The 23,134-nt window shown below is 51.3% G+C and overlaps 3 protein-coding genes across 7 annotated transcripts in view; 2 read left to right on the forward strand and 1 right to left on the reverse strand.

The window, feature by feature from the left end:
• The window catches only part of ZNF34 (zinc finger protein 34), a 129,082-nt gene that overhangs the window by 81,838 nt on the left and 24,110 nt on the right, over positions 1 to 23,134 (forward strand). The window lies entirely within an intron of this gene.
• The window catches only part of ZNF251 (zinc finger protein 251), a 107,031-nt gene that overhangs the window by 3,926 nt on the left and 79,971 nt on the right, over positions 1 to 23,134 (forward strand). The window lies entirely within an intron of this gene.
• Positions 352 to 22,298, reverse strand: ZNF517 (zinc finger protein 517). 5 transcript variants are annotated; one of them, XM_050800936.1, is made up of 6 exons: positions 21,538 to 21,924; positions 21,035 to 21,271; positions 18,106 to 18,184; positions 17,299 to 17,425; positions 16,845 to 16,958; positions 6,518 to 8,522 (listed from the first exon to the last, which is right to left on the reverse strand). In XM_050800936.1, exons 3-6 carry the CDS (start codon positions 18,136 to 18,138, stop codon positions 7,330 to 7,332), a joined length of 1,467 nt encoding a protein of 488 aa, XP_050656893.1. In that variant the 5' UTR covers positions 18,139 to 18,184; positions 21,035 to 21,271; positions 21,538 to 21,924; the 3' UTR covers positions 6,518 to 7,329. The 5 variants fall into 5 exon arrangements, with proteins under 5 accessions (XP_050656895.1, XP_050656893.1, XP_050656891.1 ...); XM_050800934.1 differs by lacking the exons at positions 21,035 to 21,271; positions 21,538 to 21,924 and adding an exon at positions 22,233 to 22,298; XM_050800937.1 differs by lacking the exon at positions 21,035 to 21,271.

Here is a 23,134-nt window from a genome sequence, read left to right on the forward strand (position 1 = left end):
AGGTCCTGCAGTGTCCAGCGTGGTGGGCACAAGGCCTATGTGGCTATCAGATGCCTGCAATGTGCCTGGTCCAAATTGCCATGTGCCACAAATGCAAAACAAACACTTGATTTCAAAGACTTAGTACGAAAAAGAAAATAAAATATCTCTCAGATGATTTTTTATGTTGATTACATTTGGAATTATATTTTGGATTTAAGGAAAATAAAATGTATTACTGTATTTAATTTTACCTATTTCTTTTTACATTTTATTTTATTTATTTATTTTATTTATTTTTTTTGAGGCAGAGTCTCGCTCTATCAGCCAGGCTGGTGTGATCTCGGCTCACTGCAACCTGCACTTCCTGGGTTCAAGCGATTCTCCTGCCTCAGCCTCCTGAGTAGCTGGGATTACAGGCGCCCGCCACCACGCCCGGCTAATTTTTGTATTTTTAGTAGAGATGAGGTTTTGCCATGTTGGCCAGGATGGTCTTGAACTCCTGGCCTCAAGCGATCCGCCCACCTTGGCCTCCCAAAGTGCTGGGATTACAGGCATGAGCCACCACGCCCAGCCTCCTTTTACATTTTAAAATTAAAAAGTAGCTCGAAGATAGTGATTTTAGGTGAAGGATTTGGGCTGTGGCCTCTGTGTCCAAAACTTCTGTCTTCAATTAGATCCTTTCATTTCTACAAAGCAGGCACCACAGCCTCACATCATTTGATTATTTGATCTTTCAATGCCACTTCTTGTCAGAAGACATCCTTATATAGTAGAATTTTATCTGGGTTCCCTCCTCTGGTCTACAGCCTCCATCCCTGTCAGAGCAATTTGTAGTGTCTTTTCTATTTCTTTTCCAGATCATTTGCCCATTTTAAAATCAGATTTTTACTATTATTATTACTTTTTTGCTATTGAGTTGTGTGAGTTCCTTATATATTCTTTTTTTTTTTTTTTCTTTTTAGACGGAGTCTCGCTCTGTCGCCCAGGTGACAGTGATCTCAGCTCACTGCAACCTCTGCCTCCCGGGTTTAAGCGATTCTCCTGCCTCAATCTCCTGAATAGCTGGGATTACAGGTGCCGCCACCATGGCTAGTTTTTGTATTTTTAATAGAAACGGGGTTTCACCATGTTGGTCAGGCTGGTCTCAAACTCCTGACCTTGTGATCCGCCCACCTCAGCCTCCCAAAGTGCTGGGATGACAGGCGTGAGCCACCGCGCCCGGCCACTTAATTTGATTTGTATGTTTTTGTCTGAGATGGGGTCTCACTCTGTGGTCCGGTGCGATCATGGCTTACTGTAATCTTGAGCTCCCCAGCTCAAGCAGTCCTCCCACTTCAGCCTCTCAAGTAGCTGGGACTACAGGCAGGTGACACCATGCCTGGCTAATTTTTTGATTTTTTATTTTTAGAGACAAGTCTCAGTATGTTGCCTGGGGTGATAATAATTGTACATATGTATGGGGCACATGTGATAGTCTGATGTTTACACATGCATGTGGCCAGGCTGGTCTCCAACTCCTGGCCTTAGGGGATTCTCCCATCTCAGCCTCCCCGTAGTTAGGAGAAGTGCATGACGTAAGAATGCCCCCCCCCAGCTGATCGATGGATATGTAATAATTGTACACATATATGGGATATATGTGGTATTTTGATATTTACATATGAATACAATGTGCCATGATCAAATCAGGGTGATTATGATACCCATCGCCTCAAACATTTATCATTTATTTGTGTTGGAAACATTTCAAATCTAGCTCTTTTTAAATATGTGATAAATTATGCAACTGCTATCACCCTAGTGTGCTATCAAACACTGGAATGTATTTCTTCCATCTAACTTTATGTTTGTACCCGTTAATCAACTATATTCATGTCCACCCCATCCTTCCCAGCCTCTGGTAACCATCATTCTACTCTCTACCTGCATTAGACCAACCTTTTTTTTTTTTTTTTTTTGAAATGGAGTCTTACTCTGACGCCCAGGCTGGAGAGCAGTGGTGTGATCTTGGCTCATTGCAACCTCTGCCTCCTGGGTTCAAGCGATTCTCCTGTCTCAGCCTCCGGAGTAGTTGGGATTACAAGCACGCGTCACCACGCCCGGCTATTTTTTTTTTTTTTTTTTTTTGAGATGGAGTCTCGCTCTGCCGCCCAGGCTGGAGTGCAGTGGCGCAATCTCGGCTCACTGCAAACTCTGCCTCCCGGGCTCACGCCATTCTCCTGCCTCAGCCTCCTGAGTAGCTGGGACTACAGGCGCTGCCACCACGCCCGGCTAGTTTTTTGTATTTTTTTTTAGTAGAGACGGGGTTTCACCGTGTTAGCCAGGATGGTCTCGATCTCCTGACCTCGTGATCCGCCCGTCTCGGCCTCCCAAAGTGCTGGGATTACAGGCGTGAGCCACCGCGCCCGGCCTAGGATTTCCTCCTTTTATGATGAATAGTACTCCACTGTGTAAGTGTACCTCATTTTCTTCATCCGTTCACATGCCGACGGACACTTACGTTGGTTCCTGTCTTGGCTATTGTGAATAGTGCCACAGTAAACATGAGCATAAAGACATCTCTTTGATATACTGATTTCTTTTCTTTTGGAAATATGCCCAGCAGTGGGATTGCTGGATCATACGGTAGGTCTATTTTTTAGCTTTTTGAGAAAACTCCGGTGTTTTCCTTAGGGGCTGTATAGTTTACATTCCCACCAGCAGAGTACTTGCTTTCTCCACATCCTCACCAGCATCTGTTGTCTTTTTGTTAATAATCATCTTAACTGGATGAGATGATAGCTCATTGTGGTTTTGATTTGCATTTCTCTGATGAGTGATGTTGACACTTTTTTCATATGCCTGTTGGTTTTTTTTTTTTTTTTTTTTTTTTTTTTTTTTGAGACAGTCTCTGTCACCCAGGCTGGAATGCAGTGTGCAATTTCAGCTCAGTGCAACCTCTGCCACCCAGGTTCAAGCAATTCTGACCTCAGGTAATCCACCCACCTGAGCCTTCCAAAGTGCTAGGATTACAGGCGTGAGCCACTGTGCCCAGCCTGTTTTTGTTTTAGACAGCGTCTAGCTTTGTCACCCAGGGCAGAGTGTGGTGGTGCAATCTTGGCTCACTGTAACCTCCGCCTCCAAGGTTCAAGCGATTCTCCTGTCTCAGCCTCCCTAGTAACTGGGGTTACAGGCGTGTGCCACCACACCCAACTAATTTTTGTATTTTTAGTAGAGACGGGGTTTCACCATGTTGACCAGGCTGGTCTTGAACTCCTGACCTCAAATGATCCACCCACTTCGGCCTCCCAAAGTGCTGGGATTACAGGCGTGAGCCACCGCACCTAGACAACATAGGGTTGTAGTTTCACTTTTCTGCATATCCTCAAAATGTATTTCCAGTTTTCCTAGCACCCTTCACTGCTCTTTCCCCAGTGAATGTTCTTGGCACCTTTGTTGAAAATAAGTTGACTAAATATATGGACTTATTTCTAGGTTCTCTATTTTGTTCCATTGGTCTATGTGTGTTTCTATATCAGTAACATGCTGGGTTTTGTTTTTTGAGACAGGCTCTCTGTTCCCAAGGCTGGAGTGCAGTGGCACGACTTTGGCTCACTGCAAACTCCGCCCCCAGGTTCAAGACATCCTCCCAAGTAGCTGGGATTACAGGTGTGCACCACTACACCAGGCTGACTTTTGTATTTTTAGTAGAGATGGGGTTTTGCTATGTTGGCCAGGCTGGTCTCAAACTCCTGGCCTCATGTGAGCTGCCCACCTTGGCCTCCCAAAGTTCTGGGATTACAGGTATGAGCCACTGTGCCTGGCCCATGCTGTTTTGATTATTATGGCTTTGGTACTATATTTTGAAGTAGTGTGATGCCTTCAGCTTTGTTCTTTTTGCTCAGGATTGATTTAGGCTGTTCAGCGTCTTCCGTCATTTTATATGAATTTCAGGATTTTTTTCCCTATTGCTGTGAAGAATGTCATTGGTATTTTGATGGGGATTGCATTTAATCTGTAAATTGCTTTTGATAATATTGTCATTTTCACCAAATTAATTATTCCAATCCATGAACATGAGATGACTTTCCATTTTGTGTGTGTGTGACCTATTCAATTTCCTTCATCAGTGTTTTATGATTTTCTTTGTAGAGCTCTTTAACCTCACTGATTTTTTTTTTTTTTTTTTTTTTTTTTTTTTGAGACAGAGTCTTGCTCTGTCACCCGGGGCGGAATGCAACGGTGCCATCTCAGCTCACTGCAACCTCTGACTCCCAAGTTCAAGCAATTCTCCTGCCTCAGCCTCCCGAGTAGCTGGGATTACAGGTGTGTGTCACCAGGCCCGGCTAATTTTTTGTATTTTTTAGTAGAGATGGAGTTTCACTGTATTAGCCAGGATGGTCTCAATCTCCTGACCTCGTGATCCTCCACCTCAGCCTCCCAAAGTGCTGGGATTACAGGCGTGAGCCACTGCGCCCAGCCTCGTGGTTAAATTTACTCCTAGGTTTGTTTTTTGTTGCTATTGTAAATGGAATTGCTTTCCTCGTTTCTTTTTTGGTAGTTTGTGGTTGGTATGTAGAAATGTTACTGGTTTTTGTATGTTAATTTTGTATCCTGCAACTTTACTGAATTTGTTTGTTCTAAGAATGTTTTGATAAAGCTTTTAGGGTTTTCTATACATAAGACAATTTGGCTTCCTCATTTGGAAGGACGTATTTGGATGCCCTTTATGTCTTTCTCTTACCAGGTTGCTCTGGCTAGAACTTCTGCAGTGCAGCTTTGAGAAAGCCTCTGAGGTGCTGGGTCTGGGGCATGGTAGAGAGATCCATGTAACAGGAAGAAAGAAAGTGCAGCCCAGGTCCATGCCTGAGTCTCTTGGTGAGACACAGAATCCTTCCAGCAGACTGGAGTGACCAGAAATGCCCCGAAAGAGGGTGGCCCTGCCTCTGGTTCCAGTCTGCAGTCTGCACCTCGCCGAGCTTACTGTCTGTCTCTCCCACCTTGTCTCAGCCTTTGCTTCCAGTCTGCAGTCTGCACCTGGCTGAGCTTTACTGTCCCTGTCTCCCCCACCTTGTCTCAGGCGCTGCACAATAGAGGTTCAGAAGCTGTTGGACCTGAGCTGGTACTGGGACCGGGAACAAAAAGAGACAAAAACTTGTGAACATGACCCAGCAATAAGGGGTTGGGGAAGGTGAGCAGGGATTCCAGGTTCTGTGAATGGGGTCCACCAGAGTAAACGGATTGTGTCCAAGATGAGTTAGAATGTGTTGAGATGAACCTATCCTGGATGCTTTGGATATAGCTAGGGAGAGCAACAGAAGTTACAAGTGAGTCTGGTTATGACACAGGACTCTTTCGGGGCCACTTTGCCAGCCGGAGACCTCCATGCCGGCAGCGCCCCTGCCCAAGGCCTCGCGGCTCCAGGCTGTTGGAGGTACCTGCCCACTTGACCCGGCAGGCTGCACCTGGCTTGTGCTTCAGGCTGGATCCCACACTCGCCATAGGATCTGCACTCGGCCTGCAGCTGGGCCAGGCGTGCCACCACCTGCTTCCACCTTGGGCGCCGACGTCTGGATGAGAGGAACGTGGTGGCTCCTGAAAAACCTGGAGACACCAGAAACCCTGGATCCCCAAAGGAGGCGTTATTCCTCCTGTCCGTGCTGTGGGTGTGAAGGTGTGTGCTGCACATCCCGGCTTCCAGCACAGGACAAAGACTCAGAGAGGCACCTGCTGGGAGTCTCAGGCGATGGGACCCAGTGGCGGGAATGTGGGCAGCTGCCCCAGGTGAAAGGGATCTTGGCACAGCTTTTGGTTTCCCAGGCTGGCCCTGACCTTCGTGCTTTCCCGCCCATGGCCCAGACATCTGAGCTCCATGTTGGGGATGCTCAGGGACAACCCTTCAGCCTCCCCCACCATGTCCCGGCTACTGCCCAGGGTTCTTGTTCTCTGGAGGGTGGATCCAGCCCTCCCCATCTTGGTGCCCTACCAGGGCCAGGCTTCCCATGGCTCTTTCTGCAGCCCCTGGCATGGACTGTGGGATGCACAGCCCAGGGAGCAGTGGGCCTTGGAGGGGCCAGGTCTGCATGTTCCCACCCCCACCATGGAGTTTGACACACCAGTGGGCAGGTAACTCAATCCCCCTCACCTTCTCTTCATCTGTTAGGGGTGACAAGGTGCTCCCAGTGGGGCCGAGAGGATGCAGCACCCCCACTGGCTCCCCCTCTGGCCACACCCTTCTCTCTTGGCCCACCTTCTGAGCTGGCAGGGCTTCCTTCCTGGCTTCTGCTGGGCAGTGTATTAGGGTCCTCTAGAAAGACAAAACCAATAATAGAGTTTAGGAGAGGGGATTTTTATTTATTTTTTTGAGAGAGAGTCTTGCCCTGTCACCCAGACTGGAGTGCAGTGGCTCCATCTCAGCTCACGGCAACTTCCACCTCCCAGGTTAAAGCGATTCTCCTGCCTCAGACTCCCGAGTAGCTGGGATTACAGGCAGCCACCACCACGCCCAGCTAATTTTTGTATTTTTAGTAGAGTCGGGGTTTCACCATGTTCGCCAGGCTGGCTGGCAGAGATCCTGTCTCAAAAAGATAGATGATTGATTGATTGATTGATTGATAGATAATAGATACAGCTCCACCAGTCATCTAGGCTTTTTTTTTTTTTTTAAACAAGGTGTCACTCTGCCACCCAGGATGGAGTGCCGTGGTGTTATCATAGCTCACTGCAGCCTTGACTTCCCAGGCTCAACCCATCCTCCCACCTCAGCCTCCTGAGTAGCTGGGACCACAGCCTATAGGCACAAGCCACAATACCTGGCTGATTTTTAAATTTTTTGTAGAGAAGTTTTACCATGTTGCCCAGGCTGGTCTCAAACTCCTGGGCTTAAGCAAACCTCCTGCCTCAGCCTCCCAAAGTGATGGGATTACAGGTAGGAGACGTGGCAGGCAGCTAAGGCACCTTCTATCCTGTGAGTCGGCTTTACAACACCTGAAATTCACCGCCACACAGGGCCTGGTGCTAAGGCCTGGCTGTGCCAGGCTGCATATGCGTCCATGGTGTCCCCTGTGCCCTGCTCTTTGGGGACTGAGCATAGCTGCCCCTCCCTCCCTCACTTCTGCCGCTCCTGGACATTTCCGGAAGGTCCCAGGAAATGGTGGCTAATGGCAGTCCCTGAGGCCACACCACGGGCTGCCCGGTGCCCTTTCCCTCCCCACTGCCCGACTAGAGCAAGACGCTGAGCTCTTGGTGGGAGCTGGCCCTTTCTTCAGACTTTGCTGCACCGTCAAGACGCGGGGTTCTGAATTTCTGCGCTGGGGCCCCGCCGGCTTGGGTGGGCCTCCCGCGTGAATCCTCGGCCTGTCGTCCCCATCATCGGGAAGCCCAGCGGGGCGCCCGCCTGCCCTCCGTGTCCTCCTGGCGCTCGCGGCCGTGCACCTTCTGGTGCTGGATGAGGGTGGACAGCCGGCTGCAGGCCCTCCCACAGGCGCGGCACCGGTATGGCCTCTCGCCGCTGTGCAGCCGGTAGTGCTCGTTCAGCGTGTAGCTCCTGCGGAACGCCTTGCCGCACTCGGTGCACGCGAAGGGCTTCTCCTTGGTGTGGATCTTCTGGTGCAGAGTGAGGTTGGACTTGCGACCGAAGGCCTTGCCGCACTCCGCGCACTCGAACGGCTTCTCGCCCGTGTGTAGGCGCAGGTGCAGGAGCAGCAGAGAGTTGTGTCGGAACGGCCTCCCGCACACCGGGCACTCGTGGGGCGGGTCCCCCACCTGGGGCCTCTGCGCCGCTCGGAGCAAGGCGCCCTGCCCCGCGCCGCCGTCCTGGGGGCCCTCCTCGGCGTGCAGCCGGTGGTGCTTCAGGAGCGAGGACCCTCGGATGAAGCGCTGCCCACACCGCAGGCACCGGTAGGGCCGCTCCCCGCTGTGGATGCGGCCGTGCTCGTTGAGGGTGAACCTGCGGCAGAACGCCTTGCCGCACTCGGTGCACGCGAAGGGCTTCTCCCCGGTGTGGAACTTCTGGTGCTGCAGCAGCCGGGAGCTGCGGCTGAAGGCCTTGCCGCACTCGCCGCACACGTAGGGCCGCTCGCGGGTGTGGACGCGGTGGTGGGCAGCCAGCTGCGTGCTCTGCCGGAAGGCCTTGCCGCACTCGCCGCACTGGAACGGCTTCTCCTCGGTGTGGATCAGCTGGTGCCGCAGCAGGATGGAGCTCTGCTTGAAGGCCTTCCCGCACTCCGTGCACTGGAAGGGCTTGGCGCCGGTGTGGATGACCTGGTGCCTGAGCAGCAGCGAGTTGTATCTGAACGCCTTGCCGCACACGCACCTGTAGCGGGGGGCTGAGCTCCCCACGGGCCGGCCCGGGTCTTCCTGCAGAACCCTTGGGGAGGCGCTGCGCTCCCGAGCCCGGGGGCAGGTGAGTTTATCTGACCCGTCCTCAGGACTACCACGTGGGTGGGGTGGTGCGGGGTGCCCCCCGGGGAGGCGCCCCCACACGGTGCCCGGCAGTCCTGCCTGCCTGGAGAGCTTTCTCTGCAGAGGAGACTCCACGATCCCGGCCTCCATCCTGGAATCTGAGAGAAGGAACAGAAAACGGAAGGATGATCCAGCCTCTACACGCAAACGAACTTATTGCTGGAAGAACCTTTTTATTCCCAAGTCTTCCCCCAACACCCAGCTTTACTGAGGTATAAATGACAAATAAAACTTGTATACAGGAGGCTGATGCAGGAGAATTGCTTCAACCCGGGATACAGAGGTTATAGCGAGCTGAGATCAAGCCACAGCACTCCAGCCTGGGCCAAAGAGTGAGACTATGTCTTAAAACAAAACAAACCTTGTATGTATTTTTTGTGTACAACATGATTCAATAAACATGTACACTGTGACACGATAACACAATCAGGTGAAGACAAGAGTCTTTGTTAGATGTGCAGGGAGGTTTGAGAAATTATTGCCAGAGGTTTTAAAATCAGGGTTTCAGGCCAGGCGCGGTGGCTCACGCCTCTAATCTCAGCACTTCGGGAGGCCCAGGTGGGCTGATCACCTGAGGTCAGGAGTTCGAAACCAGCCTGGCCAACACAGTGAAACCCCATCTATACTAAAAATACGAAAATTAGCTGGGTGCGGTGGTGGGTGCCTGTAATCCCAGCTACTCAGGAGGCTGAGGCAGGAGAATTGTTTGAACCCGGGAGGTGGAGGTTGCAGTGAGCCAAGACCACACCACTGCACTCCAGCCTGGGTGACAAGAGCAAAACTCCATCTCAAAAAAATAATAATAATAAAAATAAAATGAGGGTTTGGGTGAGAAGGGAACAAAAAGGTTAATAATGGCTCCAGCACTGTGGGAGGCTGGCTCATGGGGAGCCCATAGGAGAAGCCCAAGGTCTGGCAGGGAAGACAGGCCAGGCATGAGGTGCATGTTGCACCTCACTCCACAGCCACGTTCTTTACTCCTCTCTCCTTCAGAGTTCACCACAGTTCATTCACTCAGCAAACATGTCTGGGCAGGTGCGTAAAGCAGGTGCCTGCACAGACCGCCAGGACTGGGGGCCTCCTCCCCAGCTCAAGGTTCTTTCTGCAGCCTCCACTGCCCTGAGCTCAGTCCCTGGCACATGGGCCATGGGAAACTGGGAAAACCAAAGCAACCTGTGGGCGGCAAGCCTCCCAGATGCCAAGGCAAGAAACCAAGGGCACAAGCTGTTCCAGTATAATAAAGAAAATATATATAATAAGAATAGTTATACTAGAAACAGATTTTAAATATGATGATAAATGAATATTATTAGTCATCAGTTTGTAGCATTACTCTTTATTCTAACATTATAATAATCTCTGTTCTGGCCGTGCGTGGTGGCTCACGCCTGTAATCCCAGCACTTTGGGAGGCCAAGGCGGGCGGATCACAAGGTCAGGAGATCGAGACCATCCTGGCTAACACGGTGAAACCCTGTCTCTACTAAAAATACAAAAAAAAAAAAAACATTAGCCGGGCGTGGTGGCGGGCGCCTGTAGTCCCAGCTACTCAGGAGGCTGAGGCAGGAGAATGGTGTGAACCCAGGAAGCAGAGCTTGCAGTGAGCCGATACCGCACCACTGCGCTCCAGCCTGGGCCACAGTGCAAGACTCCATCTCAAAAAAAAAAAATCATCATCATCATCTCTGTCCCACAATCATAACCTAGGAAAAACCAGGCCATACAGAGATAGGAGCTGAAGGGACACGGTGAGAAGTGACCGGAAGACGAGTGTGAGCCTCTGTCATGCCCGGACATGGCCACTAGAGGGCTCCTTGGTCTAGCGGTAATGCCAGGGCCTGGGAAGGCGCCCGTTACTTAGCAGACGGGAAAGGGAGTCTCCCTTTCCTTGGGGAGTTAGAGAAGACTCTGCTCCACCACCTCTCGTGGAAGGCCTGACATCCCTCAGGCCCGCCCGCAGCCTCTGGAGGCCTCAACGTCTCCCTGTGATGCTGTGCTTCAGCGGTCATGCTCCTGGTCCACTTTCATGTTCCGCCCTGTACACCTGGCTCTGCCTTCTAGACAGCAGTAGTATAATTAGTGAACGTACTAAGAGTCATTAAATTGCATAGAAGAAATAATAGTGTAAGCTGTCCTCTCTCTCTCCGCCTCGGCTGCCAAACAGGGAAGGGCCCGCTGCCTGGTGGACACGTGACTCACGTGACCTTATCAATCACTGGAGATGACTCACACTCCTTACCCTGCCCCTTTTGCCTTGTATCCAATAAAAGCGCAGCCTGGCATCCGGGGCCACTACAGGTCTCCGTGTCTTGGTGGTAGTGGTCCCCCGGGCCCAGCTGTCTTTTCTATCTCTTCGTCTTGTGTCTTTATTTCTATGATTTCTCATCTCCACACAGGAGGAGAAAAACCCACAGACCCTGTAGGGCTGGACCCTACATCTGGCACTCCAACATGGGGCTCTCCCTCTCTGTGTGAAGTTGCGCCTTGAGTGTGGGACTCAGCGGAGGATTCTGACGACAGATTCCTGAGGATTGCGGTCAATAAGCTTGGTGGTAAGCTTGAGCACTCAAAGTATTCCGGGGACACCATGGGACAGGCCAGTACTAAGTACTCGGCTTATTTAAACTTTATAAAAGCCCTCCTGTATTATCTCAACCCTGTCTCTGTTCAGCCCTGCTGTAGGGCTCTCAACCTTCTGCCTATTTGGCCCGGTAATGAGGCCCTCAACCCTATCCCTCCACAGCCTAGTTTTCCATTTCTCCTGCCTATTTCTCTTTCCACAAATCAGGCTCCCTTGGAGCCACAGGTTCCCTTGAAGCCTGATTCTCTCTCAGAAAATCAGGCTCCCTTGGCCGGGTGCGGTGGCCCATGCCTGTAATCCCAGCACTTTGGGAGGCCGAGGCGGGTGGATCACGAGGTCAGGAGACCGAGACCATCCTGGCTAACACAGTGAAACCCCGTCTCTACTAAAAATACAAAAAAATTAGCCGGGAGTGGTGGCAGGCGCCTGTAGTCCCAGCGACTCATGAGGCTCAGGCAGGAGAATGGCGGGAACCCGGGAGGCGGAGCTTGCAGTGAGCCGAGATCGCACCACTGCACTCCAGCCTGGGCGACAGAGCGAGACTCTGTCTCAAAAAAAAAAAAGAAAGAAAGAAAATCAGGCTCTCTTGAAGCCTGGGTCTCTTTCGACAAATCTGGCTCCCTTGAAGAAGCCTCAGGCTCCCTCGAAGCCTGGTCCGCAGTTGCTGCGGCCGCCTGGATTTCAGGCCCATGAAAGACCTGCTCAGCAGTAATCTGGTCTCATCCTGGTTTACAGGTTCTCAACTCTTCCTCCATTCAAAATTCCAACCTCTTTTCTGCTTCTGGTCAGGTCGCTACTGCGGTTGCCACCACTACCCTTGCCGCTCACAAGCAACAAGTTACATACATTCCTCGAAATGACCCTCCTCTTATGAGGGCTATAGCACAGGCAAGAGAATGTGGGGATCCCAAAGCCTGGCAATTTCCTGTAATTTTCCAGCCTCCAATACCTGCTGTCCCTGCGGCATAAAATCAGCCACAGGCCACCGATCTTGCCCAGCAGGCAGCTGATCTCGCGGCACCTTCACGCCCCGTGTTAACATCTTGTTTTTCTGCGGTACAACAAGCACACCAGCCGGTTTGGTTATTACCCACCCCGCCCCCTCAAAAATCCAGACTTCTTATCACTATTTAGGAATGCAGCTATAAGACAAGGGTATTAATCCCCAAAAATTCATCGTTCCCCTCACCCGATTACAAGTCCAACAGGCTTTTGCAATCTGCGTTGCTTGGCAAGTCCATTTGGCAGGTTTCCTGGGTATAACTGATAATCATTATCCTAATGTAAAACTATTCCAGTTCTTTAAATTCACTTCTTGGATCTTACCTCACATGACTAGAAACACCCCACTAGCCGAAGCATTCACTGTTTTTACTGATGCTTCCTGTAATGGCGAGCAGCACAGACAGGGCCAACAGAACTGTTCCCTAGTTCAGCACAACCAGCTGAGCTGATCGCTGTCATGGCTGTCCTTGAAGATTTCCCTGAACCAGTTAACATTGTTTCTGATTGGGCCTATGTAGTACATGTTGCTGGCAACATTGAAACTGCCTTAATCAAATTTCGGCCTGATGATACCCTACTTTTTCTTTTCCAAAGGTTTCAGTCTGTACTCAGAGCAAGGTCTTCTCCTTTCTACATTACTCACACTGGGGCCCACACACCCCTCCCTGGGCCCCTCTGGGCAGCAAATGCCTGAGCTGATACATTAGTTGCTCCTGTTTTCACTGGTGCAGAAAATTTTCATGCTTTAACTCATGTCAATGCTGCGGGATTCCAAAAAAGTCCCCCTCACATGGAAATAAGCTAAAACCACTGCACGTCACTGTCCTACTTGCCAAGTGTTAATTTTACAGCCACTTTCCTCAGGAGTTAACCCTAGGGGACTTTCACAGAATGCTCTCTGGCAAATGGACGTCACTCATTATCCTGCTTTTGGCAAGCTTTCTTTTATACATGTAACTATTGACACATTTTCTCATTTTATCTGGGCCACTTGTCACACAGGGGAAAGTACATCTCATGTTAAACGACTATGCTTTCATGTTTCTCGGTTATGGGCTGTCCCAGGAAACTGAAAACTGACAACGGCCCCGGCTACACTAGTGCTGTGTTTAAAAAGCTCACTCAGACATGGGCAATTACTCACACAACTGGCATCCCCTATAACTCTCAAGGACAGGCCTTGGTGGAAGGAGCCAATAAAACACTCAAAGATCAACTTCGAAAACAGGACACAAAGACAAAGAGGGACGCCACCACCCCTCATGCTCAGCTAAATCTGGCTCTTTTTACACTAAACTTCTTAAACCTAGTAAGAAATCAACCTTTTACAGCAGAGAACATTTCACTGGAAATAAATTTGATCCACAAAAAGGAAAGCGGGTATGGTGGAAGGATGCAAAAACTAACAAATGGGAAGTAGGCACCATGGTAACATGGGGCAGGGGTTTTGCTTGCATTTCCCCAGGAGAAAGACAACAACCCGTGTGGGTTCCCTCCCGGCAACTGAAATTGCACCAAAATTTCAAATATGAAACGCTCTCAGAAACAAAAGGCAAAGACTCCTCACAAATCGAAGGGCAAGGTTCCCCGCCTGACACATAAACTTCATGACCTCTACATTATGACAAAATATCGCCGTGTGACCTACACCACCAGTCGTTCAACTCCACCAACATGGCGTCAAATAAACGTCTTATCACATCAAACACAAACATTACTACAAGAAAAAGGAATTCCAACAACGACGGGTAATATAACTCCGGCTGCCTTTATAGCGGTCAGTGCAGTGGTGAGTACGCCAGCAGCTGGGACACCTGAAAAGTCTACCTATTGGGCATATGTTCCTTGTCCCCCTTTAATTCAGTCTGTCTCCTGGGTGGACGCCTCAGTGGAAGTTTCCACTCATGATAGTGCATTCATGCCGGTTCCGAATGATGACAGGTTTCCAGCTCAACCAGAAGAAGGTTTAATTTGTCAGTTGGCTACAAATATCCACCACTGTGCATTGCAATGTCACCTAGCTGTTTAGCTGCTTCTTATCAGAACTGGATGTGGACCATATTGTGCTTTAGTAATGATTCTTATTAAGTACATAATATGCTCAGTACCAATTATTTTCAATTTATGACTGTTCAACTTAATCCACATGAGGAATGGAGGGTTCCTGTTACCACAAAAGATAATTCCACAAAAGGGCTGCCAGACTGCTCCAAGGAACCTACAAAGGGGCTGTTTTTAGTAAATTCAATTGTATGGAATGATTGTAATGCTCCAAAGGTCATAGTGTTCCAAAGTCTAGCTACGGGTGTTGCTATTGACTGAGCTCCAAGAGGGCATTCTTGGCGGAATTGCTCCGGCCAAAATATGACATGCTCGGAGTTTGTTAGATTATGTAGAGGACGAATGGCAGTCATACAGGTTGAGGGAACGGGTGTCTCCTTACCCATTTAAATGGATGGACACAGGCATCGTTCCTCCTAGACTAAAAATGATTCATCCAATTGTTACCCCAGAACATCCTGAATTATGGAAATTAGCTGCAGCCATGATAGGAATAAGGATATGGAATGCTACTTATCAACTCTCTCCTACTAATACCAAGACACCCATATTCAACATCACCTTGATGTCTGAACAGGTGATGCCTATCAAGAACTGTGTCAAACCCCCTTATATGCTGTTGGTTGGAATGTAATTATCACTCCCAATACACACACTATAGAATGTGATAACTGTAAGCTGTTCACGTCCATTGATGCTACTTTTAATCCCACAACAAGTATTCTCTCAGTGAGGGTTAGGGAGGGGGTAGGCATACCAGTTTCTTTACATCGTCCACGGGAGTCTTCCCCCTCTATTCACACAGTCAATGAAGATCTTAAAGGTATCCTCAGAAGAACTAAATGATTCATTTTTACTCTTATTGCAGTCATTGCAGGTCTAATTGCGGTTACTGCAACAGCGGCAACCGCTGGAGTTGCAATCCACAATTCTGTTCAAACCGCTCAATATGTTGAAGCATGGCAGAAAAACTCCTCCAGGCTTTGGAATTCTCAGACTCAAGTCGATCAAAAATTAGCTAATCAAATTAATGATCTCCGCCAGAGTGTAATCTGGCTGGGAGATAGAGTTATCAATTTGGAACACCGTATGCAATTACAGTGTGACTGGAATACTTCTGATGGCTGCATAACGCCTTATGCTTGTAATAAAGATCAACATAGCTGGGAAAAGGTCTTAAGGCATTTAAAAGCCTGGGATGATAACTTAACCCTAGATATTTCAAAACTTAAAAGAACAAATTTTTGAGGCCTCACAGGCTCATTTAACCACTGCTCCTGGCTTAGACATTTTTGAAGGAATAACTAAAGGATTACCTAAGCTTAATCCCTTTAAATGGATCACACCCCTTGGAGGGTCACTGTTGTCACTGGCATTATTGACACTGGTATGCTTCTGTTGTCTATTTTTAGTCTGCAGATGCCTCCAATGAGTCCAAAGACAAGTTCAAAGTCAACGACAAGCAATGATGGCGATGGTGATCCTAGTTAATAAAAAGAGGGGAGATGTGGGCGGCAAGTCTCCCAGGTGCCAAGGCAAGAGATCAAGGGCACAAGCTGTTCCAGTATAATAAAGAAAATAGATAAAGTAAGAATAGTTATACTAGAAATAGATTATAGATATGATGATTTATGAATATTATTAATCATCAGTTTGTAGCATGACTCTTTATTCTAATACAATAATCTCTGTCCCACAATCATAACCCAGGAAAAACCAGGCCATACAGAGATAGGAGCTGAAGGGACACGGTGAGAAGTGACCGGAAGACGAGTGTGAGCCTCTGTCATGCCCGGACATGGCCACTAGAGGGCTCCTTGGTCTAGCGGTAGTGCCAGTGCCTGGGAAGGCGCCTGTTACTTAGCAGACTGGGAAAGGGAGTCTCCCTTTCCTTGGGGAGTTAGAGAAGACTCTGCTCCACCACCTCTCGTGGAAGGCCTGACATCCCTCAGGCCCGCCCGCAGTCATCCGGAGGCCTCAACGTCTCCCTGTGATGCTGTGCTTCAGCGGTCATGCTCCTGGTCCACTTTCATGTTCCGCCCTGTACACCTGGCTCTGCCTTCTAGATAGCAGTAGTATAATTAGTGAATGTACTAAGAGTCATTAAATTGCATAGAAGAAATAATAGTGTAAGCTGTCCTCTCTCTCTCTCTCCGCCTCGGCTGCCAAACAGGGAAGGGCCCCCTGCCTGGTGGACACGTGACTCACGTGACCTTATCAATCATTGGAGACGGCTCACACTCCTTACCCTGCCCCCTTGTCTTGTATCCAATAAATAACAGCGCAGCCAGGCATTCGGGGCCATTAACGGTCTCCACGTCTAGGTGGTAGTGGTCCCCCAGGCCCAGTTGTCTTTTCTTCTATCTCTTTTGTCTTGTGTCTTTATGTGTATGATCTCTCCTCTCCACACACAAGAAGAAAAACCCACAGACCCTGTAGGGCTGGTCCCTACACAACCTAAGGGTAGAGGTGCACAGACCCGGCCTCTGACACCTTGGGGATGCCAAAATGGAAAATTCATGCACTTGGGTCTTCCTGCATAAGTTAGTTTTGACCTTAGACCTACAAGCAAGGCAGTTAGTAGGAACTCGGACCATGTTGTGAGGAGCTAAACACACACACCTCCCACTGCGGGAGAAGGGACCTGCACAGAACTGCACGGAGGCCACGCTGGCAGCACACGACACGCCGTGCGGTGGGGCTAGGCCACACTGGCAGCACACGACATGCCCTGCAGTGGCAGCAGCCCAGGCCTTCCAGTGCCTTGTACTCACCTGTGCACAGGCTGGCTTTGGCCACGCTCTGTTCAGCCACCTGCAGAATCAAGGCCCCCGGCTCCTCTCCTTGCTCCAAGAGGGAGATCAGTGCTGGTTTGGCAACAAGAAAGCCTAAGTTCAGAGAAGGAAGGCAGAATGTATCAGTACAGGAGGGAGGAGGGATGCCCGGGTGCCTGGCTGGAGTGCTTGGAGTGGGTCAGGAACACTCACTATCCCAGGAGGGGCAGCTAGGTGGCCAAGTGGAGATGGGGGGCCTGCCCCAGGAGAGAAGCCTCAGGCAGGCTGATGCTGGCAGTGGCTGCCCAACAGAAAGCAGAGAGGGGCTCCTTGGGGAGCCTCCAGTTTCCCCTCAAAAATGTTTCAGACCTTGAATCTGGAATGGAACCAACTTCCCTTTGAAGCTAACACAGACGTACCTCCCGGCCCCAGGACCAAAGGCAGAAGCCCTTACCTAGCGAGGCCAGGTTCCCATAGTTCTCCAGCATCACGTCCCTGTAGAGGGCCTGCTGGTCGGGGGCCAGGCAACTCCACTCTATCCTCGTGAAGTACACAGCCACATCCTCGAACACAACAGCCTCCTGCAACCACATACTCTGCTATCCAGGCAGTCAAGGGCTCGGTGAGAACCCAGCAGATGAGAAACATTTGCGCGATCTGCGAGAGGCCTCTCTCCCTGCTGCTCATTGCTGCATCCACAGGGCCCAGCAGAGTCAGGGCAGCCCAACAGTCCCCGAGTGAGCAGCCTCAGTCTCAGCAGAAGCCCCAGAGAGGAAGAGGGAAAAACTGAACTTGGGGGAGGGAGATTTACCAGGAAGGGGTCCCAACCTTGGCCTCACCCTCTCCACAGACCATCAGGGATTTGGGGAAGGAGCACCAGCACTGCGTCCCCACCCTCTGCGTCTCCATTTCCAACACCGGCAGTGAGTCAGCATCAGTAGAGGGAGGACGGCTGACCACTCACACCAGGAAGGAGGCAGGCACTGGGGAAGGACAGGGACCCTGCCCTCAACGGCTGACCATAGAAGCTCAGGGGCCATAGGAGGCCCCAAGAAGCCCACTTCTGCCCAGAGGCTGGAAGGATTTGGCAGAGAAACGTGTGCGGCCTGGCCACAGAGCAAGGAGGTGGTCCTCGGCTTGCAGACTCCCTCTTGTGATGTGGGTGGGTGTGAGGCTCCCTGGAAGGTTCTCAGGGCTGAAAAGCTGAGGCTAGGGGCAAAGCAGTCTCCCGGGGCAGTGGACAGGCTCAGGGGGTGCTCACCTGGGGTCCAGGCATCGGAAGTGCCATCGTCATTCCAGGGTACCCTCTGAGGAGGAGCAGGTGCTAGAGACAGTGAATTCTGGGGGAACACAGAGCCATGAGTGGAAGGAGCCCAGGCCTAAGGCTCTCCAGCCCCCCAAAAGGCCCCTCCAGATCCAGAAGGGAGCAGGAGAGGGTAAAGTGCTGGGGCAATCACAACAGCCACCTCCTTCACGTCCCAAGGAGCAGCTGCACCCAAGCTTCTCCATTGGAACACCCACTCCTTCCAATGTTTGCTGGGTGTCACCTTGCTGGGAGGCCTTCTGTGACTGCCACCTCCCCTCCCGCCTGGGAGTTCCTTATCCTCGCTCCTTGCTTTATTTTTCTTTTTTCTTTTTTTTTTTGAGATGGAGTCTTGCTCTGTCGCCCAGGCTGGAGTGCAGTGGCCGGATCTCAGTTCACTGCAAGCTCCGCCTCCCGGGTTCACGCCATTCTCCTGCCTCAGCCTCCGGAGTAGCAGGGACTACAGGCACCCGCCACCTCGCCCGGCTAGTTTTTTGTATTTTTTAGTAGAGATGGGGTTTCACCGTGTTAGCCAGGATGGTCTCGATCTCCTGACCTCGTGATCCGCCCGTCTCGGCCTCCCAAAGTGCTGGGATTACAGGCTTGAGCCACCACGCCCGGCCTCCTTGCTTTATTTTTCTCCATAGCACTATGCCACCTGACATAAGAAAAGTTAACGTCCTTGCTCCTTATCTGCCTTCCCCAATTAGATAAGACCTCTGGTCTATACCCCAAGGGCCTGAGGAAGGGCTTGGCACACAGTGTATGCTCAGAAGGGATTTATGAAATGAACAAAGCATGACTAGTTAGAGCAAAATTATTGTTTTATTTGAGACAGGGTCTCGCTCTGTCTCCCAGGCTGGAGTATGGTGGCATGATCTCGGTTCACCTCAACCTCTGCCTCCTGGGCTTAAGGGATCCTCCCAGGATGGCCAAGGTTGCACCATTGCACTCCGGCCTGGGCAACATTGTTCATTATGAGATGAACAATGGGTGACTCTACAACCAATAAAACCATGTGTGGGAACATCAGAAAACATTCTTGCATTTTACTACATGAAACAAGCAGACTGTAAGCAAAAAACTAAAGCTGGTAGCATAAAACCCTAGTTCTCTCTGGGTCATAGAATGACAAGTGGTTCCTGTTTTTCTATTTTTCTTTTCTTTTTTTGAGACAGGGTCTTGCTGTGTGGCACGGGCTGGAGTAGAGTGGTATGATCTCAGCTCACTGCAGCCTCAACTTCCTGGGCTCAAGCAATCCTCCCACCTCAGCCTCCTGAGTAGCTGGAACTACAAGAGCATGCCACCACACCCAGCTAATTAAAATTTTTTTTTTGAGACGGAGTCTCGCTTTGTTGCCCAGGCTGGAGTGCAGTGGCACGATCTCAGCTCACTGCAAGCTCCACCTCCCAGGTTCACGCCATTCTCCTGCCTCAGCCTCCAAGTAGCTGGGACTACAGGTGCGTACCACCACACCCGGCTAATTTTTTGTATTTTTAGTAGAGATGGGGTTTCACCGTGTTAGCCAGGATGGTCTCGATCTCCTGACCTCGTGATCCGCCCGCCTCGGCCTCCCAAAGTGCTGAGATTACAGGCATGAGCCACCGCGTCCAGCCAAAAAAAATTTTTATTATTGATGAGGTCTCACTATGTTGCCCAGGCTGGTCTTGAACTCCTGGACCCAAGTGATCCTCTTGCCTCGGTCTCCCAAAGCGCTGGGATTACAGGTGTGAGCCACCACACCCGGCCTCTATTTTTCCAATTTAAGACTTTTTTGGCCAGACACGGTGGAGATCGAGACCATCCTGGCTAACACGGTGAAACCTCGTCTCCACTAAAAATACAAAAAATTAGCCAGGAGTGGTGGCGGGCGCCTGTAGTCCCAGCTACTTGGGAGGCTGAGGCAGGAGAATGGCGTGAACCTGGGAGGCAGAGATGGCAGTGAAGCCAAGATCGCGCCACTGCACTCCGGCCTGGGTGACGTCTCCTCTTGTTGCTCAGGCCAGAGTGCAATGCTGCAACCTTGGTTATCCTGGGAGGATCCCTTAAGCCCAGGAGACAGAGGCTGCAGTGAACTGAGATCATGCCACCAATTCCAGGCTGGGTGACGGAGCAAGACCCTGTCTCAAACAAAACAAAAGAATAATTTTGCTCTAAGCAGACGTATACAGAGCAGGCATGAGGCCCTGGTCTCCTCACTCTTCCCTTCAACACACACTTGAGCTCTTGCGTTAGGGTGAAGGTTTGCAGGGCTATCCTTTTCTGTAGAGCTGGAGCTCTAAGTAGCTGCCACTTTGTAAAGAGATGTTTCCCACTAGGCATCAGTTAACAAAAAGCATGTGTTTAGAGGCCGGGGGCGGAGGCTCATGCCTGTAGTTCCAACACTGTAGGAGGCCGATGAGGGCAGATCATTTGAAGTCAGGAGCTCGAGACCAGCCTGACCAACATGGTGAAACCCTTATCTACTAAAAATACAAAAATTAGCCGGGTGTGCTGGCACATGCCTGTAATCCCAGCTGCTTGGGAGGTTGAGGCACAAGAACTGCTTGAACCCAGAAGACAGAGGTTGCAGTGAGCCAAGTTTGCCCCACTGCACTCCAGCCTGGGTGACAGAGTGAGGCTCTCTCCCAAAATAAATAAAAATAAATAAAGCGCGCGTTTAGAAGCAGGACAGCCGCTTGATCACAATGCTGTGAAGTGACAATTGGCAGCAGTGCCCTTTTGACATGTTAGGGTACGAAGGGTGATGGGAGTAGATCAGACAGATTCGTGAATCACCCCTGCACAGAGTGCGCAGACCGATCGCAGACTGACTGCGGAAGAGCAGGACCACACTACCCCCACCCAGCCCCACTCACTGTCCAGGGCAGTCTGTGGCAGGACCCACCTGGGCCACTGCGATGGTCACACGTGTTGTCCTCACCCCAACAAGGCCACCAGAGTATCTCAGGGTATAAGGCTGTCAGAAGACTCGACCCCCTGATCCCTCAACACATACCACGCTCCACTCTGGTAAGAACTGCAACCCCGGGCTACGGTTGGACTTGGACTAGGAGGGTAAGTTACCACTGCTGCTTCTCGTTTGCTCATGTCTAGGGAGTGTATGTCCTCAGGGAGGGGCTACCTGGTTAGAGGGGAAAAAAACCTGCTTTTAGCTCTATCTTTGGAATTAGGAAATAAACCTTCAGTCAGATTAAACAGCACTGGGCTAAAAATAATCGAGCAGTGATATGATGACAACAGATCAAACTGTTGCTGCGAGCGCTGAGAGAGAAAATGTCAAGGGGAGGAGGGTGCTAATTTAGAAGGAGGACCACCCAGAAATGTTACTGGGGGAAGTAACATTTAACTGGGGTCTGGAAGACTAGGAGGGGTCACCTCCCTCCTTACATAGAATAAGCCCTGTTCCTCGGGGACCTGGGGCACCCTGCTCACTACGCAGCAGCCATGCCAGCCTTCTCTCTGTTCCCCCGCCTGGGAGTTTCTCCTCAGGGATCTGTGGCTGCTTCTCTCGGCCAGCAGGTTTCAGTTCAAATGTTAACTCTCATTGTCGTTGTTTTGAGACGGAGTATCCCTCTGTCGCCCAGGCTGGAGTGCAGCGGTGCGATCTTGGCTCAGTACAAGCTCCGCCTCCTGGGTTCACCCCATTCTCCTGCCTCAGCCTCAGCCTCTGCGCAGGGTGAATGAAAGCTGCGGGAAACGGCGTCCGCCTGGGAGCCAGGCTGCGGGGAAGTGCCCGCCATCGGGCGGATGCGAGGGGCAGAGCCTGGTTCTCCCCGGAGCAGCCCCACCTCGCCAGGCCTCCCCGCCTGCAGCCTCATCTCTGCGCAGCCGTCCGGCTCGGGGCAGCGGGTCTCTGGGGCACGGCCGCACGCCCCCGACCACAGCCAGCATGGACCCGGGCGCAGGGCCCTTCGCCCCGAGGAGGGTTACGGACCCAAGGCGAGCGGAGGCGGCAGTGCCGGCTGCGGGTCCGCTCCCTCTCGAGCTCCGGGCGCCCACTCCGGGGGCTGCAGCCTCCACTGGGTCGGGCTTGCAGGAACGCGCCCCTCCCAGTCCCCGCCCCGCGGCCGGGGCCGACTCACCCTGGGCCGCCGGGACCGCGCGGGGAGGAGCGCAGGGCGCCGGGCGCTCAGGCTCCGGTTCCTGCCCCGCCCCCGGAAGCGGCCGCTGCGCCGCTCTGGGAGGCTTGGAGGACCGCGCACCTCGATGGCGCTCGCCAGGGCTGCAGCGAGGGGCGCGCCTCGGGGGTTCCGGGCGAGACCGGGTATCAGTCCCAGGCCCCAGGGGCGCGGAAAAGCGTCGACGATCTCTGCGCTCCGTTTCCCCCAGGATAGGAGGCGGCGAACGTTCATCCCTTGCGCCCACTCCCTGCCTCCGGGTGGCCTACGGGGGTTGGGGAGCACGGCGCGGGATCGATTCCTGGACCCGCAGGAACGGCGGAGCTGGGACATCGGGCCGGGGTCTGTCTCTTATATAAATTTATGACATTGTTTAGTATGACTTTTTTTTTTTTTTTTTTTTTTGAGTCTGAGTCTCGCTCTTGTTGCCCAGGCTGGAGTGCAATGGCGTGATCTCGGCTCACTGCAACCTCCGCCTCCCAGGTTCACGACATTCTGCCTCAGCCTCCCGAGTAGCTGGGACTACAGGCGCCCTCCAACCACGCCCGACTAATTTTTGTAGTTTTAGTAGAGACGGGGTTTCACTATGTTGCCCAGGCTGATCTCGAACTCCTGATCTCAGGTGACCCGACGTCTCGGCCTCCCAAAGTGCTGGGATTACAGGCGTGAGCCACCGCACCCAAACAGTTTCTGGAATCTTGAAGTGTCTCTGCTGCTCCCTCTGATCACTCTCAGACCACCTCTCCTGTCTGCACATAAGGGTGGTCATTCTGACTTCTAACAGCCCTGTGATTTTTGTAAACATTTGTATGCTCTTTGTATTTACTAATTTAATCCTCACGGTAATCATATCAAAATACTACTGT

The sequence above is a fragment of the Macaca thibetana genome, chromosome 8 (assembly GCF_024542745.1).
Source record: "Macaca thibetana thibetana isolate TM-01 chromosome 8, ASM2454274v1, whole genome shotgun sequence".
Lineage (NCBI taxonomy): Eukaryota > Metazoa > Chordata > Mammalia > Primates > Cercopithecidae > Macaca > Macaca thibetana.

Coding starts and splice junctions, on each gene's coding strand:
- ZNF517 (XM_050800934.1), bottom strand. CDS start 18,138: ATGACGATGGCACTTCCGATGCCTGGACCCCAG. Junction 17,426..18,105: donor TTCCGATGCCTGGACCCCAG/GTGAGCACCCCC, acceptor ATGTGGTTGCAG/GAGGCTGTTGTGTTCGAGGA. Junction 16,959..17,298: donor TGGGAACCTGGCCTCGCTAG/GTAAGGGCTTCT, acceptor CTCTGAACTTAG/GCTTTCTTGTTGCCAAACCA.